At 43.9% G+C, this 22,513-nt stretch overlaps 1 protein-coding gene across 1 annotated transcript; it reads left to right on the top strand.

Annotated features, from left to right (window-relative positions):
- Positions 1–10,846: 10,846 nt before the first annotated feature.
- Positions 10,847–22,266, top strand: LOC308676322 (vomeronasal type-2 receptor 26-like; the record flags this gene model as incomplete). The annotated part of the gene is made up of 3 exons (XM_081342135.1): positions 10,847–10,876; positions 11,293–11,488; positions 21,365–22,266. The coding sequence occupies 3 exons, from the start codon at positions 10,847–10,849 to the stop codon at positions 22,264–22,266; spliced, it is 1,128 nt and encodes a 375-aa protein (XP_081198261.1).
- Positions 22,267–22,513: the final 247 nt, after the last annotated feature.

Below are 22,513 nucleotides of genomic sequence, written 5' to 3'. Positions count from 1 at the left end.
GCTACATGGGTTTCCTGGCTCTTATCAGCTTCATCACAGCTTTTCTTGCCAGGAAATTACCTGACAGTTTCAATGAAGCCACGTTCATCACCTTCAGCATGTTGGTCTTTTGTAGTGTTTGGTTGACCTTTGTCCCAGCATACCTGAGTTCCAGGGGAAAATATATGGTGGCTGTGGAGATTTTCTCCATTTTAGCTTCAGGCGCTGGGCTTTTGGGTTGTATCTTTTCCCCCAAATGTTATATCATTATTTTTCGGCCTGAGTTGAACAAAAGGGAACAACTAATGAGAAAAAGGGTTGATTAATTATCTATTTCATTCTTCCTCTGTCAAAATTTTTAACTTCAAAGTGTTGGTTATTACCTTTAAAGCTCTGCATAGCATGGTCCAGGTTACTTGAGGAACTGTCTCACCCCACTGAGACTGGCCCAGCCTATTCACACCAGCAGAGAAGGCATGCTGCAATTCCCATTGCTCAACTAATTCTGGCTCTTGGGGTCCAGGAGAGTGGCTTTCTTTGCCATGGCTCCTGCTCTTTGTAACATCGTACCCCCTGAGGAGAGATTGGCTTCCATTCTTTTGACCTTCCATAGGTGTCTGAAGACCTGGCTCTGCCAGATAGCTTTGGGCTCTAACAGGGCAGCATCACGCTCGAGGTAGTTATTGAATTAAAATTCAATCCCAGTGCCTCACATATTCTATTCCTTATGTCCCCATCTTTTAACTATAATTTTATCCTGATTGGAATTTCTATTTTTTATTGTTTTTGAGATATTTATTTATTAGGATTTTAATTTTTTAATGCTGAAAGCCAACCAGAGTCATTTCATTATGATATGGGTGGTAAATAAATTCAATAAATAAATACATTTACATTTTTATTTCTATGCAATGTAGAATATTTGTGAAAATATCTCTCTCAGAGCCTGATTTTTATATTTATATTTAGTCAGCAAATTGTGCAGGTGTCCCAATGAAGTCAAAGATGTTGACATTAACTTTTAGTTTTATATAAATAAATATATTTAATATCTATATTTATTGCAAGCAAGATAGTCAGGCACATCACTATATCATGAGGTAAATCATCACAGAACAACATGCAAAGCACCTAGAAGAAGAAGATGGGGGAAAAGGAAAACTCCCCTTCTCACCCAGCAACCAATCATAACACAGATTACCTCATTTAGGAGTCCACACTCTCCAACTAATAAATTATAACTGTGTGTTCTGGCCCATTATACACTCTACTATTCCAGCTATTAAATATCTACATATCTATATCTATCTATATTAAATATTTAATTTAATAGCTGGAACAGTAGTGTATAATGGGCCAGAACACAGAGTTATAGTTTATTAGTTGGAGAGTGTTGGCTCCTGCATGAGGCAATCTGTGTTATGATTGGTTGTTGGGTGAGAAGGGGTAGTTTTCCTTCTCCCCCCCCACCTTTTTCTTCTGGGTGATCTGTATGCTGTTCTGTGATGATTTACATCATGATGTAGTGATGTGATGTGATGTAGTGATGTGATGTGATGTTTTCTATATATTAGGCCTCGTACTCTTCAATATCTTCATAAATGACTTGGATAAGGGAATAGAAGGGGAACTAGTCAAATTTGCAGATGACACTAAGCTGGCAGGAATTGCCAACAGCTCAGAAGACAACCTCAGGATCCAAAAAGATCTTAACAGACTTGAACAATGGGCCCTATCCAACAACATGAAATTTAATGTGGAAAAAAGCAAGGTTTTTCACTTAAGCAGGAAAAACCAGAGGTACAAGTACAGATTAGGCAAAACCTGGCTGAAAAACAGTAACTGTGAGAGAATCCTACTGGATGATCACTTAAACATGAGCCAGCACTGTGCCGCAGCAGCCAAAAAAGCTAATACAATCCTGGGTTGTATAAACAGAGGAATAGAATCAAAATCACATGAAGAATACCCTTCATAAAGCCTTAGTAAGACCACACCTGGAATACTGCATCCAGTTTTGGTCATCACATTACAAAAAAGATGTTGAGACTTTGGAAAAACTGCAGAGAAGAGCAACTAAGGGCCTGGAGACTAAAACATATAAAGAACAGTTGCAGAAATTGGGTATGGCCAGTCTACATAAAAGAAGGAATACGAGTGACATGATAGTAGTATTCCAATATTTGAGGAGCTGCCACAAAGAAGAGGGGGTCAACTTATTTTCCAAAGCACCAGAAGGCAAGATAAGAAACAATGAATGGAAATTAATTAAGGATTAATTAAGGAGAAACTTCCTAACAGTGAAAACAATTAACCAGTGGAACAGCTTGCCTTCAGATGTTGTAAGTGCTGGAGCTTTTTTTAAACAAGACTTGACAGCCACCTATCTGAAATGTATTAACCAAGGATTGTGTACCACCTTTCTGAAGATTGTCAGAAACTAACTGATGAGAAACAAACACAAGTAAGCAAATCTTGAATGAGAGTAATGGATAAATACTCTAATATTTTCAGTTTGTGACTGGAAGATCATTATTTGAACAGGAATGTAAATATCTAAGAACATGAAGAAATATCTGTCATCAATAGATTCTTAGTGAGAAGTGGGCCTTGAAGGAGTGCAAAAGATTTAATATCTGGATTTAAATTCTAAATTAGTAATTTTACTAGTTCTGTAATGGTCAACTATGAAATACAGATAGAATGCCTAGAATATAATCAACATAGATGATCTCATCATGTTAGTCCTTGTCTCTGTGGAAGCTTAGCAGTTTGACAATTGCTCAGTACCAATAGAATATCCTCCTTACATTTGCAGTAATCGGGAGCATCTGGCATGTTGTTCTATCATTCAAGGAGGCTGCCAATCATTATCATTTACTTGGTTACTTCCTACCATTTCAGAAAGAAATACAAATGGATCTCTTGCCTATAAATGTTTATCACCTAGCTGTACAGTTCCTACCCCCACCCCTATTAGGAGAGCCAGCTGCACTTTGTCTAACTTTCATTGGAAGAATTTGTAAAAACAAAAAACAAAAGGTATGCTGAAATTAAGGATATGTTTGAAGGAAATATGGGAGAAGCAAAGGTGGGCTGAAGAAGACCCCATGAGAATGATGGTTACAGCAGAAAGAGAAGCTGGGGAAAATGGTCAGCTTTTGAACTCTTTTCCATATGAAGTAGAGAACTAGGATCCCTCACAAGATTGCTTCATACACAGGTCCCTGCAAAGAGATCATAAAATAGCAATCTCTAGTGGAGTTTAGAGCTCTCAGAGCTGGGAGGGGTCTGAGTTCGATGCCTATATTTGGACAGTGCCTTTGCTTATTTCCTTTTATAATAAACTTGGGGAAATGCTTATTATGTTTTAAGGGTGTTATGAAGGACAACTTTTATAAAACTAGGAGTGTCCTTGTTTCCAGGATCAAAGACGTTTCATGTAATTTTAGGGATTACTTGGTCAAATTTTAATTTTTGCAAAACAACAAAAAGGGGAAATGAACATTCATTTTGGAAAATTAAAGGGCCAAATGGATTTGAAACATTACTTCCTATGGTTTGGGTTGTTTAAAATTTTGTTAAAAGCGTATATGAAGATTTTGAATTTTAAGAAATACTCCCATGGGTAACTTTTGTAAATTGAAAAATATAGCTGATTGACTGAAGGAAAGCAGAAAGAAACAAAAATTACAATTAAAGAAGAGACCCATTAATACGGTGAAACTATGTTCTTTGACAATAGAAGATATTAAGGCTATTTAGGAACAATGTACTCACAAATTACTTTTAATATTATCTGTCTCAGGAATTGGCTGACTCAGGAATTCAGGGAGTTGAAGTTCACAAGTCATAAAAATGTCATGGTTCCCCACTCATGTTATGCAATAAAAAAACAACCCAGACAAAATAGAGACTGGGGCTGAGGTAGGTTTGAAAATGGATTTAAAAATGCCAGACTACACAAGTAATATGTTTCCACAACAGATTTACAAATGAAACCAATTGATGTCTTAATTAAAAGAGACACTCAAAAAAATAGGAAGAGTGATTTAGAAAAATGTTTTATCTTGGATTTACAAAGGGATGTGTTAAACTACTGAAGCAGTTCCTGAGAGGAGAGAAACTGACTGACATTTCAGTGGCTATATCAAGAAATTAATTTGCTGCTGGTAGAATTTATGACAAAACGTCAGTAAAAAAAGGCCTATTAGAATACCTTCAGAAATCTATTTCTTTTGGGTCCTTCTCTGTGTCTCTGTGTATAGTATGTTTAGACCTTACTGTGTTTTATGACTTTGTACCTTTTATTACTGTTTTAACAGAAATGCTTCCTATTTATCCTATAATAAATTGTGTGGTGGTTCCCCCATTTATGTAAATTTTGAGTCTTGCTATTCCAAGGTAGATTCATATTATCAGCAAACTAATTTCAGGATACTACCACAAATAAACTGATTAAAATCTCAAGTACATATCTTGGCTTCATCATTGTGCCCAATGTCACCATCAACCTTTTTCACAAAATATGATTGTGACTTTCAATCATTCAAATATTCTCTATTCAAGATCCTTGTCAAATGTCCTAGTTCAGTGGTGGCAAACCTATGGCACACGTGCCAGAGGTAACACTCAGAGCCCTATCTGTTGGCACACACGGCCACTCAAGGTTCTTGCCCTTGGACTGCAGGTGGAGCTCATTCCCCTCCCCTACCTACCATGGCTGCCAGCTGCTCATGCAGGTCCATTAGGCTACCACCCAGAGCTACAGGCCTGCCCAGCATGAAGGAGATGAAGTGGTCAGCTAGGAAGCCCCACATAGAGGTCATAGAACATGCCCATGGCCAGAGGCAAAAGGCCACCCCAAACAGAGAAAGCTGGATTCCCATTGGTGTCTTGTCTGCTGCCGTTTCTGTAACTATGTCCCCTGCATGGAGGAGAAACTCTGGCAAGTCCTGAATGGACAAAACGTGGGCCACTGGGGCCAGATCCGGTTCAACTTGTGGCAGTGGAAGCCTGCTCAGGCCATCTGCATGGCCCATTTCTTTGCTGGGTTTGTGAATCAGCTTAAACGTATAAGCTGATAAAAAATAGACCATCTCAGCATTCTAGGGGATAATATGTGGAGTGTCGGTCTGTCTGTAGTGAATAACCTCAATAGCAGTTTGTGGTCTGTGAAGACCATGAAATCCCTGCCATATAAGTAGTCATGGGATTTTTTAATTCCAGCTACAATGGCCAATGCCTCTTTGTCAATTTGAGTGTAATTACGCTCAGCTGAGGACAGTGTCCTTGAATAAAAAGCAATTGGGGCTTGAGTTCCATCTTTCTCTAAGTGACTCAAGACTGCACACACCCCGTATGGGGATGCGTCACATGCTAAGCAAACTGGTTTAGACTCCTTGAAATGAGTGATAGTGGAACTGACCGACAGAAGTGCCTTCAATTCCTGAAAACTTTTTTCGTGAATGCTAGTCCACTTCCAAGAAGCATTTTTATCTAAGAGCCTGTGAAGCAGCTCCATCACTGTGTCCTTGTTAGGAAGGAACACGTGGTAAAAATTGAGGAGGCCCAGGAATGCCTGTAGCTCTCCTTGAGGAGGCCGGGCCCAGGACCCTGCGAGGCCACCGTAGCCGGCAGGGCAGGGTCGGGCCGCACAGCGCGCGCGCGCATCCCTGAGGTCCCAGCCGGCTCGGCGCGCACGTGTGGAGGTGCGCGGTCTTCAGCAAGCCGCCGTCGCTGCCGCAGCCGGTAGGATTCTGCTGCGGCCTGGGCCCCGCCGAGGACTGGAGTGCTGGCATCGATCGTGGGAGCAGGTGCTGGTGAGTGTTGCGCCCGTGGTGCCGGCGGGCGTCGAGCCCGCGGGGCGCGACATGCCGCCCCTTCTACCAGGGCCCCTCCTGCAGGGGGAGACATAAGAGGTAAGCAACTGTCCACCCGACCCGCGGCGTCCACCCGTCCCCCCCGTGGTTTGCCAGGGTGCAATCGGTGGAATGCCCGCACCAACCGAGGGGCATGTACATCAGCTTCCCCTACCCATGTTGCGTCCTCTACGGGATATCCCTTCCACCTGATTAGGTACTGGACACCCCCCCGACGGACCCTGGCGTCAAGGATCTCCTGAACCTCATAATGTTCGCCGTGGACGGGCCCAGGCCCTCCCTCCCCTACTGCCGTTGAGGCTGTGGTGGCAGGCTTTAGCAGGCTACTATGGAACACTGGGTGGAGTTTGCCTAGGATCTTCGGTAGCCGTAGCCGTACCGTTACGGGGTTAATCACCTGTACCACCCAGAATGGCCCGATATATTTGGGCCCTAGCTTCTTACAGGGGACGTGGGCACGCAGATACTTGGTGGACAGGTAGACCAAATCCCCCACCTTTGGGACTGCGAACGCTTTTCGTTTTTTATCGGCCTGCTCTTTATACGTTACCGCAGCCCGCTCCAGCGCTTTTTTCGCCGCACCCCAGGCCTCCTCGATCTGCCTCATCCACTCCTGAGGTTGACAGGGGACCTCGTTCCCCAGGCTACACTCAGGGATAGGGACGAAATCGTTACCCGTCACCACCTTGAAAGGGGAAAACCCCGTACTACTATGCACAGCGTTGTTATATGCTACTTCCGCAAACGCTAAAAGATCCACCCAGTTGGTTTGCTGGTACGACACGTAGCAACGTAGATAACGCTCAACAGCGGCATTGGCCCGTTCCACTGCGCCGTTGGTGCTAGGGTGGTACGCCGTGCTAAGTCCTTGGGTTGAGCCGATGAATCTAACAAATTCCTTCCAGAAACGCGCCGTGAACTGCACACCCCGGTCCAAAATGATACGGCGCGGCACCCCATGTAAACGGTAGATGTGATTTACAAAAAGCCAAGCCAATCGACGTGCCGAGGGCAATCCTTTACAGGGTATAAAGTGGGCTTGCTTAGAAAACAAGTCCACCACTGTCCAAATAACGTTGTGGCCTTTACTTTCGGGCAATTCGACAATGAAGTCCATGGCAATGTCTTGCCATGGACGGGTAGGGTCGGCCACCCTCTGTAGGAGGCCCAAAGGTTTTCCCACAATGGGTTTAGCGGTAGCGCAAACGTGGCATCGCCGTACGTAATCCTCCACCGTCTTTGTCATGTGTGGCCACCAAAATTGCCGACGTGCCAAATGCAGGGTTTTTACAAATCCATAGTGGCCGGCTTGCTTGGTGTCATGACACCGATATAGCACTCGTTCCCGCAAAGAGGCAGGTATATAGATCCGAGACCCGTGCCAGGCCAAGCCGTCTCGCATGATCACGAGCTCTGGGTGGGTCTGTAGCCAGTCGTCCCCCTGAAGGGCTTTCCAAAGGTCCTCACAGAGCTCGTCCTGTGCTGCTAGGGCAGCATTCCCCTCCCGAACTGGACTTTCGGTAGGCACAAGTGCCTGTACTACGTCCTCCCTCTTACCCTCAAACTGCGGCATACGCGACAGTGCGTCCGCCAGGAAGTTTTTCCCCCCCGGAACATACTTCAACGTAAAGCGGAATCGTCGAAAGTACAGCGCCCACCGTACATGCTTGGGTGAGAGCCGTCGGGGTGTCTGCAAAGCCATCAGATTTTTATGATCTGTCCACACCTCAAATGGATGGACAGCCCCCTCCAAGTGATGTCGCCAAAGTTCCAATGCCCAGCGCACCGCGAAAGCCTCCTTCTCCCATATTGCCCAGGCACGCTCTGCGGGAGACAACTTTTTAGACGCATAAGCACATGGCTGAAGCGCCCCGTCCTCGTTTCGCTGAAGAAGGACGGCTCCAAGAGCGACATCGCTCGTGTCTGCTTGGACCACATAGGGCAGAGTAGGGTTTGGGTGCCGTAAGATCGGTTCTTTAGCAAAAAGAGCCTTGAGTGTATCAAAGGCTCGTTGGCACTCTGCAGTCCACCCCACCCGTAATCCAGGACATGGTTGGACTGTCAGCTGACGTGTACGGAGAAGGTCCGTGAGTGGGAGGGCTATGGCCGCAAAACATGGTATGAATTGGCGGTAAAAGTTTGCAAAGCCTAGAAAACTTTGTAACTGACGCCGCGTCCGTGGTGCCTGCCATTGCTGGATGGCCTCTACCTTTTTTGGGTCCATTTCCACCCCCCCTGCGGAGATCCTGTACCCTAAATAATCGAGCTGTGTTCTGTGGAACTCGCATTTGGACAGCTTGACGAAGAGCCGAGCGTCCCGCAACTTAGTCAACACCCGCCTGACCAAGGCGACGTGCTCTTCCAATGTCTCTGTGTAAACCAGGATGTCGTCCAGATAGACCAGGACCCCGCGGTATAAGAATTCATGCAAGACTTGGTTAATCAGTTGCATGAAGACAGCAGGGGCACCCTGTAGCCCGAACGGCATCACCCGAAACTGGAAACTGCCCAGAGGGCAGTTGAATGCCGTCTTCCACTCGTCCCCTGCCTTGATTCGGATACGATAGTAGGCTTCTCTGAGGTCCAGTTTGGTAAAAATCCGGCCTTTCACAAGGTGGGCCAGCAGGTCTTTCATTAACGGGAGCGGGTAAAGGTGCTCAACGCACACTGCGTTTACACCGCGATAGTCCACGCACAGCCGAAGCCCACCGTCCTTTTTCTCGCCGAACAGCACGGGCGCCGCCATCCTAGACCGTGCTGGCTGGATGAACCCCCGCTCCAGGTTTTTGTCGATGTACCGCCGGAGCTCCTGCATTTCTTTCGGGGACATAGCATACATCCGGGGTTTTGGGAGCTTGGCACCTGGTTCCAGCTCGATGGCGCAATCCGTGGAGCGATGAGGCGGTAGCGTGTCGCACTCTCGCTCGTCGAACACATCCAGCAGGTCGGAGTACTCTCGGGGTACCTGGGTCTCTTGTGCTAACCCACCCGCGCAGGCCCTCTCTCGTTCCCCTGTGTGTCGTGGCCCCAGGAATGTGTGCTCCTGTGGAGGCTGTGGGCCCAACCCCAACCGAAGATGGCGGCAACCCCCCTCCCACCAGATCGTGGGGCCCCATCGGTCCAGCCATGTGAGTCCTAGAATGACTGCCTCGGTCATAGATGGTACCACTATAAACCGCAAAGTTTCCCAGTGATTGCCCATCTCCAACCGGATCGGTTCGGTGACGTGAGTGATAGGTGCCCCCCCCAAGAGAGACCCATCCACCTGTTGAAAGCGTAGGGGGTTGACCAGCCGCCTCATCGTGACCCCCAGTGCAGCTACCACTGCCTGGCTCATAAGGCACCGGGTGCTACCCGAATCAACGAGGGCCTTATACGTTTTCTTCTGACCCGTACGGGGACTGACCAGCACCACAGGGAATACAAAGGGACAAACCGGAGCACTCACCATTGGGTCCTCGTCTAGGTCCTGTTCCTCCGGACTCTCGTACTGTGCGGGCTGTGTTTCCGCCGGCGTCTCCATCCGGACAGGAGCGGTTGGCCTGGAGACATCCCCGCCTAATTGGTGAGCAGCTCGTGTCCGCTCCGCGGACCTTCGGGTTCCGGTCCCTCGTGCCGAGGAGACAGAAGGGGCTGGCCGGGCAGGAGGCAGTGGGCAATCGGCTGCCCGGTGTCCTGGTTGCTCGCACCTGAAACACCTCAGGGCAGCCCGTACTGGCTGGGAGGGAGGCCGCTGAGACGCCCCCACAGGCCGCTCCTCCGCTTTTGTCTTCTCGGTCGGCCGTCGGCTTCCAGAGGGAGGTTCGAACCGTCCCCGCACGTCCTGCAACCCCACGTCCAGCTCCACGGCCACACGGTACCACTCCTGCAGTCGCGCCGGGATGCCACGTACCACACAAGCCCGGCGGAGAGCCCCGTCCAGGCCAGCCCTAAAATGGTGGACGAGGAGACGCTCCGGCCATGAGCGCAACTTCCCGGCCACCTTGCGGAACTCCCTCACATACTCTACCGCAGGTCTGCGTCGCTGTCGTAGGGAAAGGATGTCGGCTTCAGCCCGCTGCACTCGGGAGATGTCCTCGAAACGGGCCCGTAACGACTCCAAGAACAAGCCAACATCCCCAAGCTCCCGAGCATGGTCACTGTATAAATCGGCCGCCCAGGCCGCTGCCTCTCCTTGCAAGCAAGCTGTTACTGCCACCACCATAGCCCGCTGGGACATGTAAGCCTGGGCATACTGGTCCATATGACCTATCACCTGGCCCAGGAACATCGCCAGGCGGTCGGGGTGGCCGTCGTAGGTAACTGACAAAGGTGGTGGTCCCCATACCACTCCGGGTCCCCATGAACCCACCTGCGGCCCCAGTACGGGAGAGGCTCCAACTAGCCGTGTGGTCGGTTGGCCAGGCCTGTCGTCTGTCCCTGACCACATCCCAGCAGCACCTCGGCCAAGGCCTACAGGAGCAGGACCCTCACGAGGCACACCAAGACCAGTTTGGTTCTGGTAGGGTGGCACGTCAAGAGATGAATGGGTCGGCCCAGCCCGTCCTGCTGGGGCCCCGGCAGGGGACCATTGGCCTGGCTCCTGGCCACCAGCCTCCCCAAACCTGGTCCGCAAAATGTCCATAGTCCGGTTGCCTGGGGTGGTTGAATAACTCCACTCCTCCCCATCGTCCTCCATAAGGCACCGCTCCCTCCAAACCGACGAGGGCCCCCTTAGCCGGGGTTTGTGGGTCTCCTCAAAACCTCTGTGGCTCAGGGCAGGGCCCAGCCACCTTCCTCTGCCAAGGCCTTGGCTTCCTGCCTCCCTCGGCTCCACTGCGTAGTCCTCGAGTAACGACAGCCGCTGTCTAGGCCGGACCGCCGGAAGCGCAACCTCTCCCACGTCCACCGTCCTGGAGGAGGCTGCACCAGCCCCGGCCCCCATCTCAGGCCCGGCCTCCTTCTCAGGGTCAACCACTGGGGCGGCCCCCTGCAATCCCTCCGCCATGACAACTCACCCACTTGTCGCTCGGAAGGCAAGATGAAAGGGTGGAGAACGCTGGCTTACTCTCAAGCCTTGTCTGGAGAGCAGAAAAACAAGCAACCGAGACGAATGCTGAGTTCTTCAGGAACGATTTATTGAGCAAAAGCAAATAAACTCCAAAAGGAACAAAGCCAGCATTGGCTGCTACCCGCATCCAACGCTGTTAAATACACGTTGCATGTACACGCCCACGGCCCACCCGACCGCACCCACATCCGCCCATCCCTTACTTAACACCCATTCCTCCCAAACACCTTCCTTTGTGATGCGTCCCGACACCCGGCCCCCTCCATCCCCCAGGTGAGTTCCCTCGCGTACGCCCTCCCCGTCGCCGCCAGACGTCACCCCCACACCCGTCCCCGGCACTGGCACTTTCCTACCCGACGCTTTAAACGCTGCTCCCCCCAGCTGCTCACCCTTCCTTCGCAGGACCAGCAAACCCCCGGCTTCGCGTCCCCGTTTCACCAGCTCCCGGGCCCCAGGCTGATGTGTCCTGTCTGCCAACGTCGAGAGAGCCGGGCCTGCAGCTGTCTTGGGCCCATGGCCCTGCAAGGCCACCGTAGCCGGCAGGACGAGGCGGGGCCCATGGCCCTGCAAGGCCACCGTAGCCGGCAGGACGAGGCCAGGCCCAGGACCCTGCGAGGCCACCGTAGCCGGCAGGGCAGGGTCGGGCCGCACAGCGCGCGCGCGCATCCCTGAGGTCCCAGCCGGCTCGGCGCGCACGTGTGGAGGTGCGCGGTCTTCAGCAAGCCGCCGTCGCTGCCGCAGCCGGTAGGATTCTGCTGCGGCCTGGGCCCCGCCGAGGACTGGAGTGCTGGCATCGATCGTGGGAGCAGGTGCTGGTGAGTGTTGCGCCCGTGGTGCCGGCGGGCGTCGAGCCCGCGGGGCGCGACACATTGTGTAAAAAATATGACTTGCCTGTGTCCGAAAAGTCGTGGGAACATAGGGTGGAAATAGTTGTCGAGAATGAGAGGGTGAAGATCTTGTGGGACTTCTGAATACAGACAGATCGCCATTTGGAACACAATATGCCAGATATCACAGTTGTAGAGAACCGAAGTGTACAGTTGATTGATATCGCTGTACCAGGAGATGCCAGAGTCGAAGAAAAAGAACTGGGGGAAAATATGAAATACTGTGACCTGGCCATCGAATCTGTGTGATTATGGATGAAACGTGTAACAGTGATACCCATTGTCATCGGGGTACTGGGAACTATGTCCAAAAGCTTTGCAAAACACATCAAGAAATTGCAGCTTCCTGCAATAACTACAGCAAAGCTACAAAAAACTGTGCTACTCAGAACATCTTACATTTTAAGGAGATACCTGGTTGATACCTAGGATGCTGGCAGCAACCCGTGTCAACCATTAGTGCCAGTCAATTTGAGTGTTCAGATGACTGAGTTTCATGTTTTATGAATAAAAGTTTTATAATAATAATAATAATAATAATAATAATAATAATAATAATAATAATAATATAGTAGCAGTAGTAGTAATAGTATTAGTAATAATAATAGTACCCCAGTGAGGTACTACTTTGATGTGGTTGTGGGGCTTGTGTATTCTGAGGAAGATGAGAGTTATGCCAGATGTTCAACTATACTGAACAGGTCTCATCGGAGGAGTCAGACAAAGAATGTCTCTCCCTAAAAAAATATGATAAGACATAAATTTCAGAAAGCCATACCAGCTCAGATGTCACTCAGGTTAACAAGATTCATGCTAGATATGGTAGTTCCTGGATATCTGGTGAAAAATGGGCTACAGGATTCAGAACTGTTGGCTGAGCAACTAGGGCCAGCAGCTGCACAACTACGGGAAGAAAAGGTGTTTACCTGTTGCAAATACACAGTGATTGAAAACAAAGAAATAATGATCTGTTATTACAGATCAAGTCCAACAAGAAGAGGATATCTGAAATGAATGCACCAGTTCTGGAAAGAACAACATCTAGAATCAGAAATAACAGAACAGAGACTAGCGGATCAATATCAATTTATAATATGAAATAAAGTATTCACAGAAACAGGTTTACCCAGGGCAAAGAAATCAAAGCCTTGCCAGAAGTAACTCAGAATGTAACCAGGGGGAGTTGGCAGTGAAGGAATCCAGCAGAGATATACAATTATTTTCATTTGGAAACCAGGCATCTCTTCCTCAGGAAGAACAAAGCCCTCTAACTAAAGAAATAAAAGAATTGAAACAAAGAATAACCGAGTATCTAGAACAGCACAAAACCAACAGAATAAGGCTGCCTGCATTGAAGCTTTTTCCAAAGAAACAGCTAGCAGAAGCATTAAAAGATGCAAATACTGCAATATCAAGTATAAGTATCAATTCATTGCAAGAAACAAACCAACTAATGTACAGCACAGCTGTATAACTGCATAACTAAATACCTGGGATGCAAAGTCAACAAAGAAGAAAGAAAACCAAAAAGTACACCACAAAAATGGAAGGTTAAACTAGAAAATAAGATCAGCAAGTTAAGATCAGATACAAGCAAGCTAGAAAAGATGAATGAAAAGAAGCTGAAGAACAAGAAGACCAAAGAATACTAATCAAGAAATACTACTTAGAAACAAGAAAGAGCAAAGAAGCACTGGAAATAATAAAGCAGCAAATAACAGCTATAGTCAGGAAAATCAGCAAACACTAAGCTCAAATTGCAAATTATAGGCAGAATCTCCCATTTCAATCCAATCTGAAACATTTCTACCAATCCATCAATGGAGAAACTGCAATGAATCAGTCAGTACCTGACAAGGAAGAAACAGTGCAGTTCTGGATGCAGATATGGGATAACCCAAAGAAATACAACTTGGTTAAAAGAGGTGGGTGCAAATAAAACAGAAGTTGAAATGAAAGAATTAGTAACAATAGCAGAAATGGTAGAGAAAAGAGCAAGGAAGTTCAACAATGGGTCAGTACCAGGTAAAGATGAACTGCATGGTTTTTGGTTGAAACATGTACCTGTTCTATACCCACTCATTGTCAAACAGTTCAACAATATACTACAAGGAGGAGAAATTGAAAAGTGGCTAACAACTGGGAAAATCTACCTGATAATTTATTTATTTCTTTTATTTATTTATTTATTTGGATTTATATACCACCCCTCTCCCAAGGGACTCAGGGCGGTGTACAGGGCAATTAAAACACTATGAACAACACATAATATACAAAAATTAAAATAAAATTAAACCAAGTAGCCATAAACAATAAAACACATTCTAAAATATAAAATTTAAAATTTAAAATCTAAAATCCCAGTCCCTCAGTCCAGGCTGGCAAACTTTACTTAAATTAGGAACAGCAAATGATTTATTTATTTACTGCTAAGCTTGTAAGCCGCCCTGAGTCTTCGGAGAAGGGCGGGATATAAATGGAATTAAAATAAATAAAATAATAAAATATTGTAGTATAAATAGGAAATTACTTCTTAAAAAGGAATAAATGGGATGGGGCTTTAAACTATTTAGTCAAAATCAGTGCTTAATTTCTTCAAAAGTGAGAAGAATATAAAAATGGGATAGCTATTTTATAACTTTGCATTTTAGATATTCAAAATGAAACAAAAAACAAAACCCCACTTACTTCAATTGAACAGAAGAAATTAATAATATCTTTTTATCTAGTTCTCTGACAAAGGAAATTTCCTGCTAATACAGTTTAGGAGAAATAATCTGCAGAAAACATCTATAATGCTATCAGAATGGACTTTGAGAAGCTCAGAAAGAATCTCAAGTCTCTGGGCACTTAGTATTTTTATGAAAGCTGAGAGAGTAAGGAAATCCCTGATCCTGGTCTCTCCAAGGTTGATATAGTTCTTTTATTGTATCCTCACCTAAACCTAAAGGTCTTCTAGAGACCTTTGAAGTTGAAGTACCATCACTTTCTCCCTAACTTTTCAAAGAAAAGAAATGTTGGTGATAGATCTGTAGTTGTCCAAAACAGTCAGATCAGATTTATTTATTATTTATTTATTATTTGGATTTATATACCTCCCCTCTCCCGAAGGACTCGGGGCGGAGTACAGGGCAATTAAAACACTATATACAACACATAATATACAAAAATTAAAATAAATTAAACCAAGTAGCCCTAAACAATAAAACACATTCTAAAATATAAAATTTTAAATTTAAAATCTAAAATCCCAGTCCCTCAGTCCAGGCCGGCAAGTTCAAATAGCCAAGTCTTCAGGTCACGGCGGAAAGAGAGAAGGTCGGGAGCCATCCAGAGCTCAACAGGGAGCTGATTCCAGAGGGCAGGCATGCCCACAGAGAATGCTCTCCCCCTGGGGGCCGCCAATCGACATTCCCTGACCGACGGCACCCTGAGGAGGCCCTCTCTGTGGGAGTGCACAGGACGATGGGAAGTTAACGCCAGCAAAAGGTACTCCCGTAAATAATCCGGACCCATGCCATTTAGGGCTTTATAGGTCATCACCAGCACCTTGAATTTTACCCGGAAGACAACTGGAAGCCAATGCAGCTCGCGGAGAAGAGGTGTTACATGGGAGTATCGGGAGACCCCCATCACAACTTGCGCGGCCGCATTCTGCACCAGCTGGACCCTCCGAGTGGTATTCAAGGGCAGCCCCATGTAGAGAGCGTTGCAGTAGTCTATCCGAGAGGTCACGAGCGCATGAGTGACTGTGCGTAGGGCATCTCGGTCCAAGTAGGGCCGCAACTGGTGCACCAGGCGAACCTGGGCAAAAGCCCCCCTGGTCACAGCAGGATACAGCAAGATACAGCAAAAGTGGCAGCACCAGGCAACTACCGGCCAATTACCTGCTTACCAACAACTTTCTAATTGCTAACTGGTGTGGTAGCTGATGCAGTCCAACAGCATCTAGTTAAAAACAATCTCTTTCCACCTGAGCAGAAAGGAAACCACCCCAATAGCAGAGGAACAAAAGATCAACTCCTCAGTGCATCAAGGCAATCAACACCTGGGCAATTCCAGTCATTAAATACGCAGCTGGAATAGTGGACTGGACTCAAGCAGAACTAAAAGCAAGGGATAGGAAGACCATAAAAATAATGACAATGAATCATGCCCTTCATCCACACAGTGACATTGACAGATTCTATCTCCCAAGGCAAATAGGTGGGTGTGGAATGCTGCAAGTACATCAGATGGTTGAAGAAGAAAACATGGCTTTAGAAGAATATCTGAAGGACAATGATGAAGATGCACTGAAGTTAGTATATCAGGAAGGCTTACTGACCTACTGGAGAGACCAAACTGGACTACAAGAAAGACCAAACGAAAAACAGAATAGAGGCATGGGAAGACAAAGCACTGCATGGCCAGTACATTAAAAAAAATAGCTGGGAAAGCAGATAATAACAAGACCTGGCAATGGCTAAGAGCAGGAAAGTTGAAGAAAGAGACTGAGGGACTAATTCTGGCTACACAAGACCAAGCCTTAAGGACAAATGCATACAAAATCAAAATTGAGAAGACAGCAACAGTAAGTGCTGCCTATGCAAAGAAGCTGAAGAAACAGTGGACCATCTGGTAAGCTGCTGCAAGAAGATTGCACAGACTGACTACAAGCAGTAGCATGACAAAGTAGCAACAATGGTGCATTGGAAGATCTGCAAGAAATATCATTTGCCTGTAAGCAAGAACTGGTGGGATCATAAAATAGAGAAAGTCATAGAAAATTATAACATTAAACTGCTCTGGGACTTCAGAATTCAAACAGACAAGCACCTGCAACATAACACCCCGGACTTAACAATTGTCGATAAGAAAGTAAAAAAAGTCTGGATAGTGGACGTGGCAGTGCCTGTAGACAGCAGAATAGACGAGAAAGAACTGGAGAAGATAATAAAATACAAAGAGCTACAAGTAGAAATAGAAAGACTGTGGCAAAGGCAAGCAAGGGTAGTACCAATAGTCATAGGCGCCTTGGGTGCAATCCCAAAACAACTGGAACACCACTTGAACACTATTGGCATTGACAAATTCACCATTAGTCAATTGCAAAAGGTGGCCTTACTAGGAACTGCTTCTATAATACCATCAAACATCCACATCTGCTTATCCAAGGTCCTTGGTAAGGACTCGATAGGTAGACAAAAATGCCAAATCCAGTCTGAACATCTGGCTGACTGTGCAATTATTATTATTATTATTATTATTATTATTATTATTATTATTATTATTATTATTATTATTATTATTATTATTATCATCAACAACAACAACAAATAATGTCATACGTAAATTCATCGTGTTGGACAATAGTAAATTCTTATATAAGGTGATGTACAGATGAGCAACTTATAGAAATCAACAATATATCTGATTATCTGTAGCATAAATATGACATGCTAACAGTTTTTAGGTGAAACTAAGTGGGGTGTTATTTCCTTGTAATCAGATTTGTCTCATTCCCAGCCCATTATGGGTCCATGCCACATTTATCCTTAGGAGTCCTATTTTTTCTCTCTTTCTCTCTCTCTTTCAAGAACTCATGATAGCACTTGTTTAATCTAAAAAGAAGTATATTTAACTGAGCTGTATACTAGCTTTATGCTTTTACAATGTAAACATCTTTTCCAAACTATTATTCCTAGCCCTAGACTGGGAAGGTGCCCATGACATACTGTCATCATTTCAAATGAGAAACTAAAAAGCTTCCATATGTATAATTTTCTTCTTTAATTTCCAGGTTATACCTATCTCTGTCTGCAGTGAGAGCTGTTATCCTGGTTTCAGCAAAAAAGTGAAGGAGGGAGAGCCATTTTGCTGCTATGACTGCATCCCATGCCCAGAAGGGAGGGTTTCAACTGAGAATGGTAAGAGATATGCATCTATTAATGTATTTTCATTAAATTCAACATAGTGTGGGATCTCGAATATGGACAAGATGTTTTCTAAACCATGAGATGAATCATTTCTACTCTCAGGAATATTCTAGCATAATTTGATCCTTAATTTTCAGTGATGATAGTAATGATGATGAAATTAAGTTATCTGATCTTCATTTACATACTAAGGGCTATCATCCAATAATTTATGAAGTTTCATTGTAATTACTCTATATATGTATTGTTGAACAATGTTTATGTCACTTTTTCTTGTTTACCACAAACATATTTTTGTAAGCTCTTTACCTATGTTATATGTTGAGCTTCCTGGTAGCGATACAATTAGAGCAGGGGTGTCAAACTCAATTTCATTGAGGGACGCATCAGCATTGCGGTTGCCCTAAAGGGGCCGGGTGGGTATGGCCAGGGTGGGCGTGGCCTATTGGGTGGGCATGGCTAGAGTGCGTGTGGCCTACTGGGTGGGCGTGGCCAGCTCTACATCATTCGCATCAAGGGTGTCTATGGGAGCCTGGGCAGGAGTGGGACAGATCTGAGGGTCTCCGGCAGAAGGAGGGTCTCTGGGCCAGGGCCAAGGCAGTGGGGGCCGTTCCCTCACTGTTTCCAGGATGGCTTTGCGGGCCACATGAAACCACTTTGCGGGCTGGATCTGGCCCCTGGGCCTTGTGTTTGACATGTCTGGATTAGAGGAAGAGATATGTTAGGCTTGTGTATTTTGAAGCATCAACAGAAGCATAGAGGTTGGATCCACTACTTTTTTTTTATTAAAGAGTTTTACAAAAACAAAATTTTACAATATATCCCCAAATCCCTCCTACCCCAAACCCGCCCACTTCCCCCCCCCACTTCCCAGAGCTAAATACAGGATTATAGTTACAATAATCATATTCTAAATAAAAATTATGCATAATATACAATTAACCAAATTCATAATGTGCTTTAATTCCCCTTTAACATAACTACAAACAAAGTACCAATAACAATATCCCACTAAAATCTACTCATAAGCTAAATGGAACTTTTTAGTCCCATATTTGTTCTGGATATAATTTATCCATCTCCTCCAAACTGAAATATATTTTTCCAGTGAATGATCTTTCAAATAAGCAGAAATCTTAGACATTTCTGCAAGATTCGAAACTTTAAACACCCATTCTTCTATAGTGGGCAAACTATCCTTCTTCCAATATTGTCCCACCAGTAACCGTGCTGCTGTTATCATATTCAACATCAAGTTAGTTTCTTTAACATCACAATCTACAACAATACCCAATAAAAACAATTGCGGAGAAAACTTTATCTTTCTCTTAAAAATCTTTTGAATGTTCCACCAAATTTTGATCCAAAAAGCTTTTATATTTCTACAAGTCCACCACATGTGAAAATAGGTAGCTTCTAAACTACCGCATCTCCAACATTTAGACTGTAAATTAGGATACATGTTGGACAACTTCTTGGGATCCAGATGCCATCTATAAAACATTTTATAAAAATTTTCTCTTAAGTTTTGAGCCTGAGTAAATTTAACATTTCTGACCCAAATTATCTCCCAGGTGTCCAACGAAATTGGTTCCTGAATATTTTGTGCCCACTTTATCATACAGTCTTTAACCAGTTCCGTTTCCGAATCCAATTTAATTAAAGCATTATATATCCTCTTTATATGTACACAATTTGAATCTCTAATTTGTTTTACTAAATTTTGATCTGTAATTGTGATGCCAACCTTTTGATCTGACTTCCACCTAGCTTTCAATTGGGTATATTGAAACCAAGAGTAACTTATGTTTTCTTGTCTTAACTCCTCTAATGATTTAACATCTCACAGGGTTGTCATTGTTGTTGAGAAAATAGGAGGAGGAAGGAATATTAGGTATGTTTACCTTCTTGAGATCCTTGTGAAGTAATAGAGGCAGGATAAAAATCTATTAAATAAATGTACTACTAGAATGATCTCTAGAAAACAAATGGAAAACAGACTTCAAAACACCAATTTTTAGATTTCCTAATTGCTTCTCTGAGTAGGAGGTTCTCATTTTTCTTCTTGATAATCAAGCTTCAGCAGATAGACTTTAATTCTTATATTAATTTTAAACATAAAAATAAAATGTTTATAGTTAAAATAAGAATTAAAGCACTTCATCTTTCCAATAATCTTTTTAAATTTTAGCAATAACCATAGCTTGTAGAAATCTTCTGATGTTTTCTTTGCAATGCTAATTGCTTCAGCCTTTTTTGTGTAAGCTATAATTTTTGTTTCCAATGTGATTTGTTGTAATATGACCACTTTTTAAAATATTTATAGTTGTCCTTAAGTAAATAAAATTATGGTCCTAAACTAATATTCCTCTAACATTGCTACAAACAGTTCATATATTTATTCATACTAAACATCCAAATTATATCAGCCACATACATCTTACTCCCTCAGTTATGCTAAATGTTTTGCTGAGCATTCTGTTTATTCTCATACAAACATCACTTCAATCATACAATGCTATTATCACATTTAGCAACCAACCCTCAACTCCAAATTTGTGTAATTCTTCAACCTTTTATCATATACTTCCTATAAATGAACAAACTTAAGATAATCTCTCTTGTTCACATTCTGTCAATTGAGAATGTGAGAGGGCAATTGAAAACCACTTGAACTTCCGGAATGATATTTACCACTACTACTTAAAGGAATAGAATCTTGAAAGCCTGTCAACATAATTCTCCATATCAGCATATACTGTACCTACAAAAATTAAAGCAAAGTTACTCTAAGCTCTTTTTCTTATTTGGACCACAGAATCTCTTCTATAATGGACTATTTCCTTCCCTCCTTGTTTCAAGGTCTATTAGATATTCCACCATGCTACCTATAATGGTATGTAAAAAAAGATCTTGCCATACTGGGCAAAGAGATACTGCAAAGGAAATGGTAAAGTAAGAGACAGCATAGCCTGGAGCCAAATAGTAGGCAGGGCAAGAAGCTCGAAAGAGACCGTCCCTAGTCTCTCAGAGTGTGAGGGAGTTGAGGGAGCAGGAAAGAATTTTACTTCCATACTTGCAAGATTTTGCGAATGTAGATTTACAATAAAGTGGAAATAGCTCATCTGGTTGTGGTTCCTACCTAGTTTATCCTGTGAGGCCAAGACTTCCTCTCTCATTAGACTCACTTTCCCTCTCCACTATGAAATACACTGAGGAAAAATGATTCCCTATTTCTCCCCAGTAAATGAAGACAGTCATGCTAAGCTTGTAAGCCGCCCTGAGTCTTCGGAGAAGGGCGGGATATAAATGTAATATATATATATATATATATATATATATATATATATATATATATATATATATATATATATATATATATATATATATATATATATATATATATATATATATATATATATATATATATATATATATATATATATATATATATATATATATATATATATACCAATTAAATTTAGCAGGAATCTTGGTAAACAAAATATTTTATAAAACTATAAAATTAATGATTATACATTTATAATAATAAATTAACTTTATGATTGTTATATGATAATTGATGTCATTCTGAACAAATATACAAGCTGTGTGAAAATAACATCTCATCATTTCTTCTTTTTTCAGACAGAAACAAATGTTCTAGATGCAACAAAACATTCTATCCAAATAAGAAACATGATTTTTGTATCCCCAAAACTGTTAGTTTCTTGACTTATAAAGAACCATTAGGGATCAGTTTAGCCTGTCTTGCACATTCTTTTTCTTTGTCTACTGTACTTGTGCTTGGAGCATTTATGAGGCACCACAACACTCCCATTGTGGTAGCCAACAACCGGGACCTGACCTATACTCTCCTCATATCCCTCTTCCTCTGCTTCCTTTCGGCACTGCTCTTCATTGGTCAACCAGGAAGATTTACCTGTCTTCTCCGACAAACAACCTTTGGCATGGTCTTCTCAGTGGCTGTTTCTTCTATCTTGGCAAAAACCATCACAGTGGTTCTGGCTTTTATGGCTACCAGACCTGGATCCCAGATGAGAAAATGGGTGGGGAAAAAATTAACTAATTTTATTGTTGTTTCCTGCTCCCTGCTCCAAGCAGGCATTTGTACTCTTTGGCTATCAATGAACCCTCCATTCCCAGATGTTGATATGATCTCAGTGACTGAAGAAATTATCCTGCAATGTAATGAAGGCTCTGTGACCATGTTTTATTGTGTCCTTGGCTACATGGTTTTCCTGGCTCTTATCAGCTTCATCACAGCTTTTCTTGCCAGGAAATTACCTGACACTTTCAATGAAGCCAAGTTCATCACCTTCAGCATGTTGGTCTTTTGCAGTGTTTGGTTGTCCTTTGTGCCAGCATACCTGAGTTCCAAAGGGAAATACACAGTGGCTGTGGAGATCTTTTCTATCTTTGCTTCGGGTGCTGGGCTTCTGGGATGCATCTTTTTTCCCAAATGTTATATCATTGTGTTTCGGCCAAATCTGAACAACAAAGAACAACTAATGAGAAGAAAAGAGTGATTAATAATCACTTTGTTTCATCCTCAGTCAAAAGTTTTTGTCTAGATTTTTGCATTTCTAAATAATATATAATATTCATAGAAATATCCACCTCAGATCTTGATTTATATATTTTTTCTTCATTTTCTTAACATCTAAGACAGGAGTAGGCAACCTTGGCTCTTTTATGACTCATGGACTTTAACTCCCAGAATTTCTGAGCCACCATGGCTAGCTCAGGAATTCTGGGAGTTGAAGTCCAGGAGTC

This window comes from Vipera berus, assembly GCF_964194415.1.
Source record: "Vipera berus genome assembly, chromosome: W".
Lineage (NCBI taxonomy): Eukaryota > Metazoa > Chordata > Lepidosauria > Squamata > Viperidae > Vipera > Vipera berus.
Note: the sequence above shows the minus strand (reverse complement) of the source record. Positions and strands in the feature narration are given on the sequence as shown.